This window comes from Conger conger, chromosome 4 (assembly GCF_963514075.1).
Source record: "Conger conger chromosome 4, fConCon1.1, whole genome shotgun sequence".
NCBI lineage: Eukaryota > Metazoa > Chordata > Actinopteri > Anguilliformes > Congridae > Conger > Conger conger.
In genome coordinates, this window is record NC_083763.1 from 54,718,087 (window position 1) to 54,738,238 (window position 20,152).

At 45.8% G+C, this 20,152-nt stretch overlaps 1 protein-coding gene across 2 annotated transcripts; it reads right to left on the reverse strand.

Moving 5' to 3' along the window:
• Window positions 1-484: 484 nt before the first annotated feature.
• hps3 (HPS3 biogenesis of lysosomal organelles complex 2 subunit 1) lies at window positions 485-19,566 on the reverse strand. 2 transcript variants are annotated; one of them, XM_061240559.1, is made up of 18 exons: window positions 18,939-19,566; window positions 17,911-18,420; window positions 16,855-17,032; window positions 15,399-15,487; window positions 14,620-14,800; window positions 14,192-14,273; window positions 13,307-13,455; window positions 12,827-12,928; window positions 10,789-10,897; window positions 9,851-10,038; window positions 9,028-9,205; window positions 7,687-7,920; window positions 6,951-7,136; window positions 4,394-4,588; window positions 3,894-4,022; window positions 3,187-3,393; window positions 2,520-2,610; window positions 485-1,813 (listed from the first exon to the last, which is right to left on the reverse strand). In XM_061240559.1, the coding sequence occupies exons 1-18, from the start codon at window positions 19,153-19,155 to the stop codon at window positions 1,686-1,688; spliced, it is 3,153 nt and encodes a 1,050-aa protein (XP_061096543.1). In that variant the 5' UTR covers window positions 19,156-19,566; the 3' UTR covers window positions 485-1,685. The 2 variants fall into 2 exon arrangements, with proteins under 2 accessions (XP_061096543.1, XP_061096545.1); XM_061240561.1 differs by lacking the exon at window positions 12,827-12,928.
• Window positions 19,567-20,152: the final 586 nt, after the last annotated feature.

Consider the following 20,152-nt stretch of genomic DNA (forward strand, 5'->3'; position numbering starts at 1 on the left):
ATGTATGCTGGGATAGGCTCCAGCCTGTTCAGGATAAGCGGGTTAGGATAATGAATGAATGATTGAATGAACATTCACAACTCAAAATCTTAGAATAATATGGTCCTGACATTTTTGACAAAAATGAGTTAGTGTCATAAACATGTTGTTTACAGGGCACTAAATATATGCATGTGTGAGTTTTTACACAAAAAATATTGTTTAACAGTATGAAAAAATGATCAATTTAAAAGGTTGTATCTGCTTGGAGCCCATTCACTTTGGAATCTTTGAAGCTCAATATCTCAAACCTTATGATTCCATGGTCACATATTCTATATAAATAATTACTTCCTGATATCAATGTTTTAACAGGTTTCCTTTCAGCAAGAGCAACTGTGAATGCTTTCTATTCTGGGGAAATTTAGGCAACCCGTCCCTCAACTGTTGAGAAAACACAAAATGGAGTAGAAAAGCACCAGCAAAATCACACACTACAGCAAAATTTAAATGAAGACCATCACAGCTATTTTATTGATAATGGGATTTTGAATAGTAGTCATCACTAGAAATGCCAAAAAAGTCAAACATAAGCAAGGCATGTACAGAGAAAATTTAAATAAATAGAACTTCAATCCAAAAAAATCAATCCAGAGTATAAGGTTGTGTGTGTATGTATGTTCATGTGTATGTGTGTTTGTGCATATATAAAGTTTAGCCTCACTGTTGCACAGCAATTTCAACATTGCAATGCACAAATCCCTGCTCCAATATTACATACAGATTGTCAGACTGTTCCCATTCGAGTGTAGGACATGACAGAAACACATTAGCAGATTGTCTTTGATCTTTGGTAAACCTATTTTTTAACATTCAATTCCAATCATAAAGCAATACTTATGTTGTCACAGAGAAACAATACAATTTGATATGACAGGCTGATATTCACGAAGCACCTTAGAGGGATCAGGGATCAGGGATCATCAACTCTGGCCCTCAAATCCAAATCCAGCCCTGGTTTTCTTTCCTCCCGGGTAATTAGTTCTACTGATTGGCCAGACTTTCTAATGAAAAATATAACTTCCCCGATGGTATTTTTGAAACGAAAGCTAATGAAAGCATGTGAAAAGCAGATTGGAAAGTATGTCATGAAATATGTAAATTTAAATAAATAAATTCCCGAACTTTTTCTGGACCAAAACGACCATCGTTTCACGAACTGCCACACAATGAAACATGGTCGCAAAGAACATTGAAGGAATACGTGTTCTTCGGCTGTTAAATCACCGAGCTCTCTCACCCTCAACACGAACCGCAGAGGCGTCACCGTCTGGCCCCTCCCGGTTCCTATCTATGCTCTATGTTTTGCATGTACAGTACTAATCAGGCTCATATTATAAATATGGGTGCTGTACTCACCTACAGTATCCAGTTGTTTGCCAGGAGTGCTACAGTATATACACATATTTATTAGCTGACGAAAGCCTTCAGTATCTGACTAACGTTACAGTAGGCCACAACAGGACGCTCGACCCTTAGAGGAAGATGTTAATTGAAAGGTATAAAGAGTTTCACATCAACTCAAGGCTACCTGACTTGAGGACTGCTTAGTGTTCTCCCTACAGTATATGCGTTTCTGGTTATTTCTACGGCGAGCTTCGCGAAGTGTTGCTAACGAAAAGCGGCTTTCCGGCTTTTCCACCTGCTCACGCCGTCAGGTTCCTCTGGCAACACTCCAGCAGGTGCGGCAGGAAGAACTCCGCCGTCCCGTCGTCCGGCAACAGCTCCAGGAACTCCAGCGGGTTCAGCTCCGCGGCGACCACCAACAAGGTTTCTGTTGCCGAGGAAACGCCCGAGTCAAAGCCTTCCGACACTGAACTGGCTTTGCAGTGCTGTCGGGTTTGTGAGTTTGCTCCGAGTTGGGAATACAAATAACTAGGCTATTCACGTTCACATGCTTTATGGTCGGACAATTGAAAGAAAGATTACGTGTGGCTACGTGTTACTTCCTGTCGGACTGTTTACATTCTAGGCTAGCAATCAACTAGCTAGTTATAGCAACCAATTCTGGCAATTTTTTGGGGTTAAGACTGCAAATACCACAGGAAATCCGGTAGGAAACTTGTATATACCATAAAAACGACAGCACTTGAAAGCAGAGAATTCTCTGGGTTCTTAAAGAGAAAATGCACTCACTATTTAAGCCAGGCTCCGCCTACTAAGCAATTTTGAAAAGGGTATCCACTCATTTGCGTAAAATAGTCTATAACCAATCAGGTGCCGGCAGTGTTCTGTGCGGTATTGTTCCTGAACTGCTGCCGGTTAAAAACTAATTGTGGACGGCAAAGGCCACTCTGTACTTTAATATAGCATCAGAAACTCTTTACCAGCCTGAAACCTGTAATTAAGAAGTGCAGAAGACAGAAAGAAGGAGCCAGAATCTGTGGAGGTGTGACATGACTGAGTTTCCTTCATGCTGATTGGTTAATACCCATGGGTAGATGGTACAGGAAGTTGTCTGGGACATTAAAGCTCCTCACCTTTCAGAGCAGATAGCACGATGGAGTTTTCGCTGTCAGTGGACCTGGCCCTTTTGCAGAGCTCAGGAAAAACCTTCTGCCACCAAAGAGCCTAAAAACAATCACAAAAAAGTGTGAATTATGCATATCAGACAGCATTGTGCAAAAATGGAATAGCTTAGTAGCTTCATTAATAAAAATAAACTTCAAAGTACTGAATTCTAACACATTATAGGTACTGTGTTATAATGCATTCTAAACATAGGTGTCGAATGTCATTATAAAACACTTGATAATGAGTTATAATAATTGTTATAAAGCATTATGTAGGGGTGTGTGCTGCAGCTCGTGGTTGGTGTATGGGTGTGTGTTGCAGCTCGTGATTGGTGAAGGGGTGTGTGCTGCAGCTCATGATTGGTGTATGGGTGTGTGTTGCAGCTGGTGATTGGTGAAGGGGTGTGTGCTGCAGCTGGTGATTGGTGTATGGGTGTGTGTTGCAGCTCGTGATTGGTGAAGGGGTGTGTGCTGCAGCTCGTGATTGGTGTATGGGTGTGTGTTGCAGCTCGTGATTGGTGTAGGGGAGTGTGCTGTAGCTCGTGATTGGTGTAGGGGTGTGTGCTGCAGCTCGTGATTGCTGTACGGGTGTGTGCTGTAGCTCGTGATTGGTGTAGGGCAGCGTGGGCGGTACCGTGCGCTCCTGCTGCAGCTCGTGATTGGCGTAGGGGATCAGGGCCTGGGGGCAGTGGTGCAGCAGGCGGTCAATGGCGTGCTCGTGCTGTCCCAGCCTGGCGGCACACAGGACCTGCACAATAAGGCCCGCCGGGTCCCCGTCCGACAGCTGCTCCAGGAGCGGGACCACCGAGGACACGTCCAGAGACGGGCCGCAGAGCAGGGACTGCGCAGAGTACAGAGAGCCAATCACACAACAACCATATCTCATCCAATCAGAGATGGGCCGCAGAGCAGGGACTGCGCAGAGTACAGAGAGCCAATCACACAACAACAGCCATGTCTCATCCAATCAGAGACGGGCCGCAGAGCGGGGACTGCGCAGAGTACAGAGAGCCAATCACACAACAACAGCCATGTCTCATCCAATCAGAGACGGGCCGCAGAGCAGGGACTGCACAGAGTACAGAGAGCCAATCACACAACAACAGCCATGTCTCATCCAATCAGAGATGGGCCGCAGAGCAGGGACTGCACAGAGTACAGAGAGCCGATCACACAACAACAGCCATGTCTCATCCAATCACAGACGGTCCGCAGAGCAGGGACTGCAGAGAGCCAATCAACCAATCAGACAAGACCTGACACATCTCATCCAATCATACTGATCGATTGACAGGTGGGTGAATGGAAACTGTCAGAACAGGAGGGAAAAATCAAACACACCTGCAACTTCTCCAGGTCCTCCTGGTTGCTAGGGGTGACGCTGAGGTTGCCGGGGGTGATGCCGAGCTGTGTAGGTGTGAGCACGCTCACCCAGGGAAACAGAGTCCCATAGTGACAGCAAGAGTTGATCTATCAGAACCGCAAAATCAAAAGGCTAGTCAGCAGAATTGGGGACGCAAAACGCATATTCAAAGCACATCAACCCTGTGAAGAGTAGATTGTTTTAGAATGTGTGCTAGACCTGCAATGTTCAGTTAAGAATATTCTAATGCTGATGTCACAATTTTAACCCTTTTAAGGTGTGACATCACAAATATGGGATTATAATGTTCAGTTAAGAATCCAATTCAGTTAAGAACATTCTAATCACATGTTTGTGATGTCACACTTAAACAAAGGTTAAAATGGTTCAGATAGAGCGTTTGACCACAGTCGGCCAAAAGTAACCATAATCACAGAACTATGACAGCGGTCCGGGAGCACACCCACTCTCTACTCACCAGGTCGTCTGCGGTCTTCAGGGGTTTGATCCCCTCCTGGTCGGTCCGGGCGACGCGGTCGATGTAGACCGAGGTCAGGCGGAACAGGAGCTCCTGGATGACCGCGTCCTGAGAGGATGCCACCAGGAGGGCCTCCCAGAAATCAACCAGCAGCTGCGGCCCCCCCTGTGTTTCAGCCCCATCCCGGCACAGCTCCTGGGACAAACGCACATTAAAATGTGATCACACACACACACACATATCCCAGTAATACACACACTATAACCAAACACTGTCTCCAAACACACAATATAACCAAACACTCACTCACACACACATGCGTGCACACACACTATCACCAAACACAATATTCCAGTAAAATACATTCATTGACAGTTCAGTATATAGGTTAGGGAACAGGCCTTGTAACACCAAGATTATAGGTTTCATTCACATGTTGAATACTGCAGTTTTACCCTTGCACAAGGTCCTTAACCAAATTTCCAGCTGTATAAATGGATTATATAAAGAATGCAAGTTTCTCAACATAAGAGCATCTGCTTAATGCCTCGCATTCACACACACTCTCACATGCACACTCAAACACACACACTCACACACACACCAAACAATCACCAAACACACACCACAGCAGGGTTCAGGCAGGTAAAGACGGTCCGGTAAACAGACACAGGGTTCAGGCAGGTAAAGACAGTCCGGTGTCACGTCCGGTCTGTTTTGCCATGTTTTATGTTTATTCATTTTGTCTTAGTCTCGTTTTGTCTTATCATGTATTATGTTAGTCTAGGTTCGTCATGTTGTTTAGTTTGTTTCTTGTTACGATTTATTTTCTTGTCATGTCTAGTTATGTTTCGTTACGATTTATTTTACCTTGTTATGTTGAGTGGTTATCGTCTGTTCATTTAGTGTTATGTTTTGATTTATTACGTTACGTACGATTTATTTGTTACGTAGACTGGTCACGGTTTAAACATACACTTTTACATGTTTTTCCGCAAACCTTGCGTTCCGCCTTTCTCTCTCTTTCTGTCATTCACACCCTAATTGTTTCTATTTGTCTATTTACTAAAACTACTAACGCTAGATCAGGATTGGGTAGAACTAACAAACTAATCATGTGTTCATGTTACCTTACGTTTCTCGTGCATGTCGTTTACTAAATTACTAATGCCAGGGCAGGATAGGTTTATTACTAACGATTACTAATTACCTTGTTAAACTTGTCATCCATCGCACCTGTTTTCTATTTTCTTGCTGCGCTCTAACTAATTGTCTACACCTGTCTACACCTGCATTTATATCCCAGTCGCACTACTGTTCGTTGCGAAATTGTCTGCCTCTTGTTCGTCAAAGCAACTCTTGAGCATTACCGTCATAGATTACACGTTAAGATCCAAGCCTGTTTACTGACCACTGTTTATTGATTTCTGTTTTGCTGACCATCGTTTGTTTTTGACCACGTCCTCGCCTACCGTTTCTGTACCTTTGCCTCGCTGATTGTTTCATGGTTTCGACTTCTGCATCGCCCTCGACTACGACCCTGCCTGCCGCCCGCCTGTACTTCTGCCCCGCTGACAGCTCTCTCGCTACCGGACCTCCCTGCACGTCTACTGACTACGAGTTTGCCTCTTCCATCGGCACCGTGCTTTTTGTTTGTTTATTGTTTGTCTGGCTGGATCTACGTGTATGGACTTTGCTTGTTTTGACTACGCTCCTGGGATTCGTCCCGAATAAAGCCCTGACGGGACTTTATCTAACTATTGTTTCTGAGTCGTGCATTTTGGGTCCAACCCCCACGCACCCGTCTCATCCAAGTCGGTAAACAGAGGCAGGGTTCAGGCAGGTAAAGAGTATCCGGGTCGGTAAACAGAGGCAGGGTTCAGGCAGGTAAAGACGGTCCAGGCCGGTAAATAGAAGCAGGGTTCAGGCAGGTAAAGACGGTCCGGGTCAGTAAACAGACACAAGGTTCAGGCAGGTAAAGACGGTTTGTGTAGGTAAACGGACACAGGGTTCAGGCAGGTAAAGAGTATCCGGGTCTGTAAACAGACGCAGGGTTCAGGCAGGTAAAGAGTATCCGGGTGGGTAAACAGACACAGGGTTCAGGCAGGTAAAGAGTATCCGGGTCGGTAAACAGAAGCAGGGTTCAGGCAGGTAAAGAGTATCCGGGTGGGTAAACAGACGCAGGGTTCAGGCAGGTAAAGAGTATCCGGGTGGGTAAACAGAAGCAGGGTTCAGGCAGGTAAAGAGTATCCGGGTCGGTAAACAGACACAGGGTTCAGGCAGGTAAAGAGTATCCGGGTCGGTAAACAGACGCAGGGTTCAGGCAGGTAAAGAGTATCCGGGTCGGGAAACAGACGCAGGGTTCAGGCAGGTAAAGAGTATCCGGGTCGGTAAACAGACGCAGGGTTCAGGCAGGTAAAGAGTATCCGGGTCGGTAAACAGACGCAGGGTTCAGGCAGGTGAAGACGGTTTGTGTAGGTAAACAGACACAGGGTTCAGGCAGGTAAAGAGTATCCGGGTCGGTAAACAGACGCAGGGTTCAGGCAGGTAAGCTCACCTGGAAGAAGAGGTCAGCCTCTTCCAGCCGAACCTTGCTGTTTTCGTGCAGCGCCACCACGCCGGCGACCAGCAGCCCCTCCTGCGTGTCCCGCAGGTGACGGGCCAACGCGCTGGGGACCACGCCCTTCCCCCGGCCCTGTAGCAGCAGCTTGGGCTCCTCGATGAAGCCGTACACCTGCAGCATCTGCAGAACCGCCAGTCAGCTGCTCCATTAACCCACCGATCACCCAACCGCCGTTTACACATACTTCACTTCATTTTACCCGGCTTTAGTAGAATTAGACCAGGAGAACCGCAGGGTGGGCTGGCTTTTGTTGTTACTCACCACTTAATTGATCAATGAAAGCAGTTGCTTACACAACTAACTCACTAGGTTTCTTGGATCAGAATCGGTTGCTGATTTTAAGGTGAAAACAAAAACCCTGTGAAGAAGACTTAATTTTACTAGAATTAAACTTGAATTTTAGCAAAGCTGATTTCATTTTACTAGACTTTACTAGAACTATGCTTTAGTTTCAGTAAAGCTGACTTATTGTTACAAGACATTACTGAATTACTCTAATTTTAGTACTTCATTTTACACGACTTTAATTTTAGTTAAGCGGACATCATTTTACTAGGCTTTACTAGAATTAGACCTTAATTTTAGTAAAGCGGACATCACTGTACCAGACTTTAGCAGAGTTAGACTGTGACTGCGCTAGTCCTGTTTGAGCGCGCTCAGATCGGCTCACCTCCGCGTGCCGGCCCATCTGCTGGCGGTAGAGAGGAGCGTCCCCCAACCGCAGGGCCAGGGTTGCCATGGCGAGGGTGAGGACCACGGAGGGGGCGCCCGCGGCTTCCAGGCGCTGCAGGTGCGCCAGCGCGAGGGGGGGGCGGGCGTGGCACATGAACGGGCTGCAGACCACGTGGGGCAGCTGCCCCGGCTCCGCCTCGGCGAAAATGTCCAGCACCGCGTCGGCCGTCTCCTGAGGAAAAAACCTTTCATTACGCTGACGCTTTCATCCGAAGAGTCTTACAGCTGATTAGACTAAGCAGGAGGCAATCCCCCCCTGGAGCAATGCGGGGTTAAGGGCCTTGCTCAAGGGCCCAACGGCTGCACTGATCTTATCGGGGCCACATCGGGTTTCTTCAGTGTCACGCACAAAATAAAAAAAACAGGGGCATTGATGCAAAGCACCATGAGTGCCAATAGCACCCCCTTGTGGAGAATCTTCAGCCAGCTAGACGTGAGTGTGAGTGAGTGAGTGTGTGAGTGAGTGAGTGTGAGTGAGTGTGTGTGAGTGTGTGTGTGAGTGAGTGAGTGTGAGTGAGTGTGTGTGAGTGAGTGTGAGTGAGTGTGAGTGAGTGTGTGAGTGTGAGTGTGAGTGTGAGTGAGTGCGTGTGAGTGTGAGTGAGTGTGAGTGAGTGTGTGTGTGTGTGTGTGAGTGTGAGTGTGAGTATGAGTGTGTGTGTGTGTGTGTGTGTGTGTGTGAGTGAGTGAGTGTGAGTGTGAGTGAGTGTGTGAGTGTGAGTGAGTGTGAGTGTGTGTGTGTGTGTGTGAGTGTGTGAGTGAGTGTGTGGGTGTGTGTGTGTGTGTGTGTGTGTGTGAGTGAGTGTGTGGGTGTGAGTATGTGGGTGAGTGTGTGTGTGTGTGTGAGTGTCTGAGTGAGTGTGTGGGTGAGTGTGTGTGAGTGTGAGTGTGTGAGTGTGTGTGTGAGTGTGTGAGTGAGTGTGTGTGTGAGTGTGTGAGTATGTGTGAGTGTGTGTGTGTGAGTGTGAGTGAGTGTGTGTGTGTGAGTGAGTGTGAGTGTGTGTGAGTGTGTGAGTAAGTGTGAGTGTGAGTGAGTGTGTGTGTGTGAGTGTGTGTGAGTGAGTGAGTGAGTGAGTGAGTGAGTGAGTGAGTGAGTGAGTGTGTGAGTGAGTGTGTGAGTGAGTGTGTGAGTGAGTGTGTGTGTGTGTGTGTGTGTGTGTGTGGGTGAACAAGCAAGCGATCAAGTTACAAGCCAGGTCCATGAGGTGCTTTGTCATAGTCTTAGTTCCCCATTTTGCTTGCACACCACAGTGGATTTTGACGGAACCGATCCATGACTCACTTGGTCCAGCTCCTCCATGGTTTCATCATAGAGCGAGTGCTTCAGATAGAACAGGAAGCCCTTTCCATATGCAGCCGAGTTCCCGGGGAAAGGCCTGTTCCTCTGGACAATCTCCGTCACCGGCAGACCTGACATCTTGTAGTACGGGAGGGCCAAGTGGCTCTCCCGCTTATCAAACCTGAACAGCAACACAGCGTTTTGTTCATTTAACTTTATCGTGCAATCAGAAACAGTGACTTTGAGTTTTAGAGTTTATTGCAGAGGATGCAAGCTATTGCTACAGAAGCAGCGTGACTGAATTTGCATTAATTTCACCCCCAAATTTGGTCAGTTCAGGAAATTAACTAATTGAAAAAACCTTGCTGAACATAACAGGCACTATTCATCAACTGAATTGACATAACATTTCCTGAACTGACCGAATTAACCTCTAGTTAATGAGTCATGTGATGTTAGGTGATGATGTCATTTCCACCTCTCCTTCCTGATATTTTAGTCTTTAAATAACCTCTATGCATTTATTCTCCTGGCAAATATTTAATAGTTCACTGTATTACTGAATAAATCCCAGTTGCAGAATAAGTCTCCCACCTGGATAAATAAATGAAAACAAGGTATGTGCCATTGATTGACCAGGGGGGTATTTCACAAAGCAGGATTACTGAGTTAGCTGGATAACTGCCCTGATTAAAACCTGGAGCAGTTCCTTTGCACTTCAGTCTGTGTTCCAGATTTGTGCCCATTGGTCAGCAGACAGACCGAGGTGTGTACCCATTGGTCAGCAGACAGACCGAGGTGTGCGCCCATTGGTCAGGTGACCCACCTGCTGTAGCAGTCTCCCAGCTGGGCACAGCTCTCCTGGAAAGCCCTCTGTAGCTCCTCCCTCTCGGCGGGGTCGGTGACGCGGGGGTCCAACAGCGCCGCCCGCAGGAGGAGGTGAGCTTCGCTCAGCAGGTGCACGCAGCTGTGCGAGAGGGGATTAGTCGACTCGTACTTCTGACTGTACTCCACCTGTAGGGGAAGGGAACGGCCAGCGCAGCGTCTCAGAGTCCGACGGCTGACCCAGGATCAGTTCTCCGCCTGTTTGTGTCGTATGGCAACCTTATCTGGTACCAGCAAACTGAACCAAGACCAGGCTGACAGAGATCACAACACAACCTTATCCATTATGGTAAACGTCCTGCATTTATATACTGCTTTTTCCAGCAAGTACTATAGATTACACACACACACACACACACACACACACACTCGCACACCAACACGCCACACTTTTTACCAAGAGGCTAAACAGCAGAACTGACTACCACAAACAATACGGTCCGTGTCATTTCAGTCAACACCACTTAGAATTTCTCAATTCTGATTTGCCTAACACTAGCCGTCTGGTTGTTTAGCAGCCGCCTGACCGAACACTTGAACAGTTTTCAGCTGGGCGTACGACAGTGGCACAATGGCAGCCGTGGTGATGGGCACACGGCGAGGGGCACACGGCGACGGGCACACGGCGACGGGCACACGGCGACGGACACACGGTGACTGGCACACGGCGACGGGCACACGGAGACGGGCACACGGAGACGGGCACACGGCGACGGGCACACGGCGACGGACACACGGCGACGGACACACGGCGACGGACACGCGGCAACGGGCACACGGCGACGGACACACGGCGACGGACACGCGGCAACGGGCACACGGCTACGGACACACGGCGACGGACACACAGCGAAGTAGGAACAAGTGAGGCGTCCCTACCATCTCGTTGTAGAGCTGCAGGGTAGAGACGGTGTTCACCACGTACAGGTTCCATCCGTGACCCCCCTCGCTGGACTCCTTCACCCTGGGGAGGGAGGACTTCCTCGACCTGGAGCGACACGAGACATTCGGTCACAGAACACAGTGACTTCGATGCCCCTCCGTGGAGAGACAGACCCTGGGTCACTACACTACCAAGGACTAAAACACCTGGGCCCTGTATCACAAAGCAGGATTACTGCGTTAGCCTGACAGAGTATAACCTGTATTTTACACAGTGCAGTAATCCAGCTAACTCAGTAATCCTGCTTTGTAATACAGGGCCCAGATAATAAATAATAACAATAATAATAATGTAATTACTACATAATTAGGCCGTATATAACATTAATTACACGTCATTGCGTGCAGGCTGAATATTGAATAATATACAGGAGGCTCTCTGCACTTTTCAATGGCATAATCACTACTAGTGACACTAGTGCTGAGTAACAGTAAAAGTAGCTGATTGAGAAACATTCTGTTAGTTTCACACTACAAATCCAGCATTAGGAGTGTGGTACCACAACCAATTAATTTTCCTAAGAGGTTAGTCACTTCAACACATAATTCTGCCATAGCACGAATTAATCACAGGGATTACGCTTACGTTTCAGACAGGGGAAACTTAAAAAAGTTTAGTTCAAATGAGTTTGTTCCCATCTTGAAAAAAGGCCACACAACACTGGCTCGGTAATGGATTTCTAGTGCATCTACACTAAAAGTAAGGAAGGGTATTTCTATATTTGCTCAATTAACCTCCAATTTACTTACTTTACCCCACTGTTGCAATGTCATGGTGTGGTGAACAATGAATATCGGAAATCGACATTGAGTAACCACCAAAAGGGTGGTTACATTTGCATATATTTACTCATTTAACAGATGCACACAGAGTGAGTTACAGCTGGATGTTCACCAAACAAATTCAGGTTCAAGAACCTTTGTTCAATGGTGCAGTACAATGGCTGTGCCACACCTTGGAATCAAACCTGCAACTTCTGGGGGGGGGTGGGGGGGCAAAGCCGTGTTCCCGGCCCTGTTATGCTACACCGACGCTCTACCAACCAGCACCATTATGCCCTGTGATAAACAACCTAACGTCCCTCAGGACAGGGATCTGAACGGTGTCATAACATGGAAACAATAAAAACATGTCAGGGATTTGCATGACAAATCCATTCGGGTGCTTTTCTGCCGCTATTTATGGCTCACTGACCAGCAGATTAAACCAGGTCATTAGGTCTCGGTTGCCAGTGGCAAGTCTGTTCTGAGAAACGGGCAAGACTTATCAACTACAAAAAGGGCCTTTACAAGTGTTTTAGTCTCAGAATGAAACTTAAAATACTATTAAATACTATGTTTCTCTCCAAAATTAAGTTTTACCAGTGGAAAATCATGAAATGGGTCAATACCTAACCAGTTTTTTTTTGCCTTAGTTCGCAAAAAAGTAATAGCAATAAGATTTTAAGCCTAGATAAAAGGCAAAAATGCTTGTCGAGACCGACCAACCGTTTTGTATTGTTCTGTAAACTGGGCTATAAGGCAGACACGTGGCGTGATGGTGTTAGTCACACTGAGCGAAGTCTAATGTGGTGGTCTTGTGATTCCTTCCTCCCCAGACCCCTCCTCTCCAGAAAATTATAAACGGATTATAAACGGAATGGAATGCATGTCGCCTGGTAACCAGGCAGCCTTTTACTAACAGAGAGTACACAAAAAAGGAATAATTCATTAAAAATTTAAATACAATGAACATTTTGCAACACAAATAAATATAGTTTATTTAACTCCAAACCTTCTTTGGGGAGGGGGGTTTATAACAGGGATTTTTAAGGACTATGGAACAATTGATTGTCATGCAAATCCACACATGTTAGGAGGGGGTGACCAAAACCGTGTTAGAGATATTTTAGTAAGGACCGAGAACAAGGTTCAGGGTTTTAGGGGGAGAAGCGGAGACGGAATAACATGGAGGTAGAACGATCCAGGAACTTACAAGAACGATCTGGACAGGAAGCTCTCCAGTGCAGGAGAAGTTGAAGGATCTATACCTACCGCTAGGAAAATCCCAGTAAGGGCATTGTGATCTTTTGATTCGCTATAATGAGGAGTCAACGCATCAAAAATAACAGAAAGTAAGCACATTTAAAAAAAAGAACACATCACGAGTAATGTCAACATACTCAATGACCCAGTAAGGCATTCTCTGTACAATTTCTTAAACTTTAATTTTTTGGGCGAATTAGCCATTTAAATTGAGATGAAAAATCGGTAGTGGCCAGGGTAGTTCCGAAAACTCAATAAAGATCCTATCAAAATAGAAAAAGCACGCAAAATATAACATTACAAATAACACGCAATGCGACTTCCCGAACGCAATACACGTGCCCCGCGTTGCTCTTCTGCCTTTTAACAGACTGGCCCTCATGGTATGAACTCGGTTTGCGAGCCCCAGCTCCCTGCCCTGAATACCTACCCTGTCCTCGCCCTGGGAGTGGCAGCCCTGGCGCCCACGTCAGCGGCGGTCAGAAGCACAATGCGGTTCCTGTCGTGGCACAGCGACTTCAGGCCGATAAACAGCTGTATTCTCAAAGCACAGACTGCCATTGTGAAGAGGGGGCAAGCCTGTATGGACACAAGAGTCGTAATCTCTAAGAGCTAAACACTCCAAGTCAATCAGGCCGGAGAAAAATAAACGTATTCTATTCTGCTGTGTCCTACTCTAAGACAGACCTTCAATATTATAGGCTACATCTAGGCTGCCGTGATTATCTATACCGGTTTTTAATCGGTTACAAAACACAATGTTTTTTTTTAATCCACCAACTTTATAAACAACAAAAAAAAGACACAGTGGTTAAATGTCATTGAAACACATTTCTATGTAGTATTCAATTCCAATTCAGTTCCGATTCTCCGAATGCGACCTTTGCGTGGATGCAAATCAGATTTCTTAGCATTCAAGTGCTCTTTTCTAACATCATGCAATGTGGTCTAGCAGGTTTTAGTCAGCACTATGTAATAGGTTTTAGCTGCCATTAATTATCTCCAAGTCAGGCAACACAAGATCATGATTCATCTGGAGCAGTAACTAGCCATTGTGTTATTAGCAGACACCATTCCTGGAAGTTCAGGGGACTTATCACATAAGAATCTCAATCTGGACAAGCTCATAGTACCATATGGTTATCAGCAGGCTGGTCAGGTTCATAGTGTTGTAAGTGTATGAGCAGCCTGGTCAGGCTCATAGTACCATAAAGTTATGAGATCATAGCACCATGATTCTGAAAGGTGAACCTGTCTATAGAATATTTTCACCCACAAACGTGTATGATCACACAGGCATCCAGAAAGACGGCACCTTAATGGTGGTGTCGATGTAGGGGTCCTTCACCCTGGCTGCCACCGCACTGCACCGCGCCGAGAAACACTGGAGCGCGCTCCTGCAAGAAGGGCGCAACGTGGCATTTACGGATCTGAGGAACCTTCAGAAAAGAGCGTGTGTGTGTGTGTGTGTGTGTGTGTGTGTGTGAGAAAGAGTGACAGAGATTGTATTTGGGGGTTCAGGTCTGGTTCTGCTTTTTCTACTCCTCTGTAAAGGAAGTAAGAGTCAGGGTACTTTGTAATGATGTAAAAGACAGGCTACTTGTGCAGCAGTTAGGCTACTTTGTGATGATTTAGGAGACAGGCTACCCTGCGTAGCAGTTAGGCTACTTTGTAATGATGTAGGAGACAGTCTACTTTGTGATGATGTAGGAGACAGGCTACCCTGTGTAGCAGTTAGGCTACCTGGTGATGACGTGCAGAAACTGGTCACTGAGAACGGCCTGCTGGGCCTTCTCTGGGTACTGGTAGGTAGAGATGAGCTCCACAGTGTTCCTGAGACTGTACATGTACCCGGTGTTGGGTAGCGAGAAGAAACAGAAGACGCACGTTGGCTCCTTGGCCTCGACGGCACCCTCCTGGCTACCTGATAAGGGAAAAAATTAGATCCAACAACTGAGATCCAATATCCTGCTTTTGTTTGCCGCTAAAAACATTTGATAATGGTCAAGCTCATAAATATTCGTAAACAGCATTCCCTAGAGGCCATCTTGCCTGTGAATGACTGACTTTCGCAATGACCAACCAGACCTTGGTCAAATACACAACTGTTCTTTTCTGTACTCGGCTGATCTTGCCTGGCGCAGTTGAGTGGAGAAAAGTATTTCAATCCAAAATATTTCTTAATTAAAGCCAGGTTTGAATCCATCACCTATTCATAATGATTCAGAATGGACCCGAACAAGAACCAATCTTGCCTCTAATGAATTAATTGTCCCTGCCTTGCCCCAAAAGTCTTTAATCCAACAATACAGGTTCATATCTTCAACTGCATTTCATTATCGCCCATGGAGCTTCTGTGATGGTCAGGAACAGGCTCAATTCCATTCCAATTCAGGCAGTATAATGAATTAATTAAAGAACCCCCACATTAATTAAACAACTCAAGAACTTCAAGAACTTCAATGTCAATTAATTTCCTAAATAGATTGACTTGACCACAACTCTCTGCTGGTCGTACTCACTGGACACAGTGAACAGAGGGCGGAGCTGCAGTGAGTGTAGGCATGTCTCCTCCACGCTGCATCCCTGGAAGAAATCTGGGGCAAACCGCCTGGGTAAAACCAGGCAACACACAGGTAAGACATATGGACCTCCAACGGACTACTACCAGTTAGCTGATGAGCTTGAGATGGCAATCTAGAGCAGGATTAACCCTTTAAAGCCGCCATCGTCAAATCTGGACCTGAAATCCAAATCTGGCACTGGTTTTCTTTTCTCCCAGGTAAGTAGTAGGTTAGTGCTACTGATTGGCCAGACTGTCTTCACACCATTACATTACATTACATTATTGGCATTTGGCAGACGCTCTTATCCAGAGCGACGTACAACAAAGTGCATACCCATAACCAGGGATAAGTTCGCTGAAAGACCCTAGAGGTAAGTACAATTTCAACTGCTACCTGTACAACAAAGATAAGGACAAGGGCCATTTTTTTTTTTTTTTTTTTTTTAAACAAACAAACAGAGCAAAAGTCACCAAAGTTAACTATCCAAACACTGCTTACCTAGCCAACTAAAATACTGATACACAAGTCACAGAGACAACAATTAAGGTTCACAGGGAGGTAGGGAGGGATGGGGAGAGGTGCTGTTTGAAGAGGTGTGTCTTCAGCTTGCGCTTGAAGGTGGGGAGGGATTCTATAGTTCTGACCTCAACGGGGAGTTCGTTCCACCACCGTGGAGCCAGAACAGACAGTAGTCGTGAGCGTGAGGTGGAGGTTCTGAGAGGGGGAGGTGCCAAGCGGCCTGTGGAGGCTGAACGAAGAGGTCTGGCAGGGGTGTAGGGTCTGATGATTTTTTGCAGATAAGCTGGGGAAGACCCTTTAACTGCTTGGAAGGCTAGCACCAATGTTTTGAATTTGATGCGAGCCATGACAGGCAGCCAGTGGAGGGAAGTAAGCAGGGGGGTGACGTGTGACTCCCAGGTAAAGGGAGGGTGGAAATTCAGCAGTTCTCAGACCATGGTTTGAGGATCCATGCTTTAAGGTGTGAGATCATGAATAAGAGATTAGAATGTTAAAAATGAAATTAAAGTTTATTTCCACTTACCCAGAGTACTATCTCTCCATCCAGATAGTTTTGCTGAGATGCAACTAATTTTCTAGATTTTGCGCCAAACTATGTTACATTGATTTCAAACTGTTAGGTACCGTTAACCAATGTTTGGGGTGAACAGAAAAAAGTTTGCCACCTTGAACACATGCCAGTATTCTGTGAAATTGCCCCAATGGACATTGTAATGCTGATGTAACAATCACTGCTGGCATTTGAAAGCAATGGAGTTCTAGAACACTTGCTTAGAATTTTGAAAGAAGATTCCAAAAAATCTACTCTTCAAAAGTTCAAGAGAAGAAACTGCACTAGGACACATTGAGAAAGCAGAAGAAAGACTTCACAAAGCTGGAGATATTATGGCACCTGTGCAAGACGTAGGTCACTCCACGGCTGCCCCGAGCCTCGTTCTCCATGCCAGTCCACTCCAGAGAGACGGGAACCCCGCATTCTTTCGCCTGCTCCCCCAGCAGCTCCTGGTTCCTCTGGAACATGATAAAGTCCTCCGGTTCGCGGTGGACTTCAGATCCATTCCTCCTGGAATCTGAGAGAAAGGTCACCACACATTTACACTTCCACATTGTGATGCTTTTCAAGTAACGTCATAATGATGTCCAGCCATGAGCAGCATAACAACTTTTTTTAGTTGTACATTCTATTAACACTGCTGGGTTTTACTTTGTAATTTGAGTTACCAACCATTCTCAGTGGCACAGTGGCAATGTCCCACCTGGGTATCAAACCTACAACCTGGCAGACCTGGGTCAAATACATAATTGTTTTGGATTCAAGCTTACTGAACTTTCAGTCCTCATGATGTCCTCAGTTGCACCAGGCAAAATCAATCGAGCACAGAAACTATTTTAATCCAAAACAATTACGTATTTCACCCAGGTCTGCAACCTGGTGACCACACCATTACAGTGCACTGCTACCAGCAGTATGATATAATTTGTTAGGTAAGGCAACATCTTTGAAAATATCAAGTAGGCTACCTCAGATATATATTTTACTCAGGACGAGGGTGTTGTACCTGAGTTTTCAGAATTGGCTGCTTCCACTTATCACACCCTTGGACAAATACAGGCTAATTGCAGGGGTGTCAAATCCAAGTCCTGGAGGGCCGCAGTGTCTGCTGGTTTTTGGTGTTTCCGCACAAGCAATTAATTTCAGTTGTTGATTGGAAAAAGGGTCCACACACCTTGTTCGCAAGGCCTTAATTGGCTGCTGATTGAAAAGAAACCACAAATACCTGCAGATACTGTGGCCCATCCAGGACTGGAGTTTGTGTATTTGTCTCCATGCACAAACAGACAGCGACCCCATCTACTTAGCTAACCATTGTGAAGAAGCAAAGGACTTCACTAAAGCCCGAATGTGTCGATCCGTTCCCGATCAAAAACACACACTGTTTTTAACCACCTGTTTCGTCGACATCGTCCTTTCCAGCGATCATTTCCTCCGGCACCAGAGCGTGGGGTTCGCTGTCCTCGCTGCGACTCTGAAAGCGCTGGAGCTTGACCACCAACACTTCCAGCTCCATCTGCAGGGCCACAAACCCCGCACAGAGGGCAACCTGCGTGGGCGTCCATCCGGGCACGTGCAGGATGAGGAAGCGCTCAAAGTCCAGCACGGAGAGCCGCTCGCTCAGTGCTTGCCTCCTCAGGCTGAAGATCACCAGGCTCCTGGCGCAGCCCACGAGCAGGTCCCCCGTCACCGCGCAACACGCTACGCACAGCGGCGGCTCCACCAGCGGGATCTCGATTATTTCCATCTGTTCCTTCGGCGCACCGCGGAAAGACGAACCACGCAAAAAGTGACCCAGCAGACGGACGCCGACCCGGGTCTTCTCCACCGCCTGGTAGCGCCAGTTCGTATAGGCGCGAAGGTCCGTGGCTCCATTCTTCTCCTCGATTGTAACGAGATAGTCCCCTAGGAGGAGCATGATGACGGAGTAGGTCATTACTAAGGGCGTGCGCACATACATACACACACACACACACACACACACAATTCAACCAAACTGCGGCCGTTAGCTACACACGTTTTGGATGAATTTATGTATTCACCTCAGGCAATCAAATTGATTTAATTTAGTGTCGTCGTGTATACGGACTTGTTCCATATGTGAATTTAAGTGCAATTAATTTCGTGAATTAAGACGGCACAATTGAAGGTCAACTGACGTCAGCTCTGGTCACTAGGTCAATTTTAATCGGCCAAGAACGGGGCTTGCTCTGTACTTATTGTTACATTAGAAACGATGCTATGACCAGTTTATGAGCAAATTGTTAACCAGACAGTGGAAGTGAATAATTGTACTATTGTAGAAGACCTGAACATTTATTTAAATCAAGCACGATTTGATCATTTTTAATGCAATATTTCCATTCATAAGTCTATGACACTGCATTTATGGCTGTTATTTTGTCTGCTTGTAAAGTACTCACCTATCTGACTATGCAATATGCTCTGAACAGTGCCCATAGTTGCAAATCGGCAGATGAGCGTGCAGCCCTCTTCTTGCATTTGATAAGCCTCGATCTTGCATCCTCCAGCAGACACCACGAAAAGGGCATCACCTCCACAACAAACAAGCCCCGGTTCCTGTTCAGTTGGCACTATTTGCTGAGACGCGAACGGGTGGCAGTTGTAAACGTGAACCATTTCCGCAGCTGCACCTCGATGAAGACCGACGAATGACACCGGCAATTTGTTTACGTTGAACGTTTCTGTAAATTATTTTTTTCCGTCGGCGATGGATACCGTACTTGTTAGCAGATAGCAAGCTACTCTACTTTCGTCGAGTTCCGCTTTCACCGCCTTCGCGTACGAGTTCCTTGGCCGGCCAAGCAGCAAGCCAGCTAACTTTATCAATATCACATGCTACGTCGTCTTGTGATGATCAGGCAAACGTTGTTTGCGTGGTGACTTCCAAGTAATTTTCCTACCCTTGTCTTTCTAAAATACATAATGGCAGATTAGCTTCCCTAGTCTAGACCTACAAGCAACATTTTCTGAGGCTAAAGTGTGTTTTATAAGTCAGTAAAACGTTACTTTCAGTTCCCCTTTACTTGACAAAACTGTTAAACGTTGTGTGACGTAGATTCAAATCCATCAGCTCATTGGTCAGATTTCCTGTCAGTTACAATTTACCGACTTCAATTGGCTTATCATTATAATTTGTCTCCTCCTAAAATATTTCCTTACTGAAATATTTTGCATTCATAATATATTTTTATATATATATAAGTATTTATAATATATAGTCCAGCCAAAAGGTGTAATTTTGGTGTTTGGATGTACAGTTTTGTGTGATTGCAAACTTCTCAGGAAAACATACCCTTGTGCTTTTTAATCACAGACCAACTTTGTGCGCAAAATACTGCAAAAGAAATGTCAGGAAAATGTTTATTTTGATAAATTGCAGAATATATTTAGTTTGTCTATGATGAGCGTGCAGCCCTCTTCTTGCATTTGCCTCAATCTATTTTCAATCTAAGTTGTCCATGATGGGGTTTAATAATAACTTTTTTTGTGAGACAAAAATGTGCGTAATAAAAAAATATACAATGCCTATTTATCTTTAGAAATAGGTTTTAAAGTATTTCTTATGTTGAACAAGAAATAACAAATGATATCGTTATTTTTGGGTTTTTTTCCT

Excerpts from the sequence above, each read along its gene's own strand:
- hps3 (XM_061240559.1), bottom strand. The coding sequence starts at position 19,155 with ATGGTTCACGTTTACAACTGCCACCCGTTCGCGTCTCAGCAAATAGTG. Across the intron at positions 14,274-14,619 it reads TTTCTGCACGTCATCACCAG|GAGCGCGCTCCAGTGTTTCT; the intron begins GTAGCCTAACTG and ends CCCTTCTTGCAG. Across the intron at positions 3,394-3,893 it reads AGGACCTGGAGAAGTTGCAG|TCCCTGCTCTGCGGCCCGTC; the intron begins GTGTGTTTGATT and ends TACTCTGCGCAG.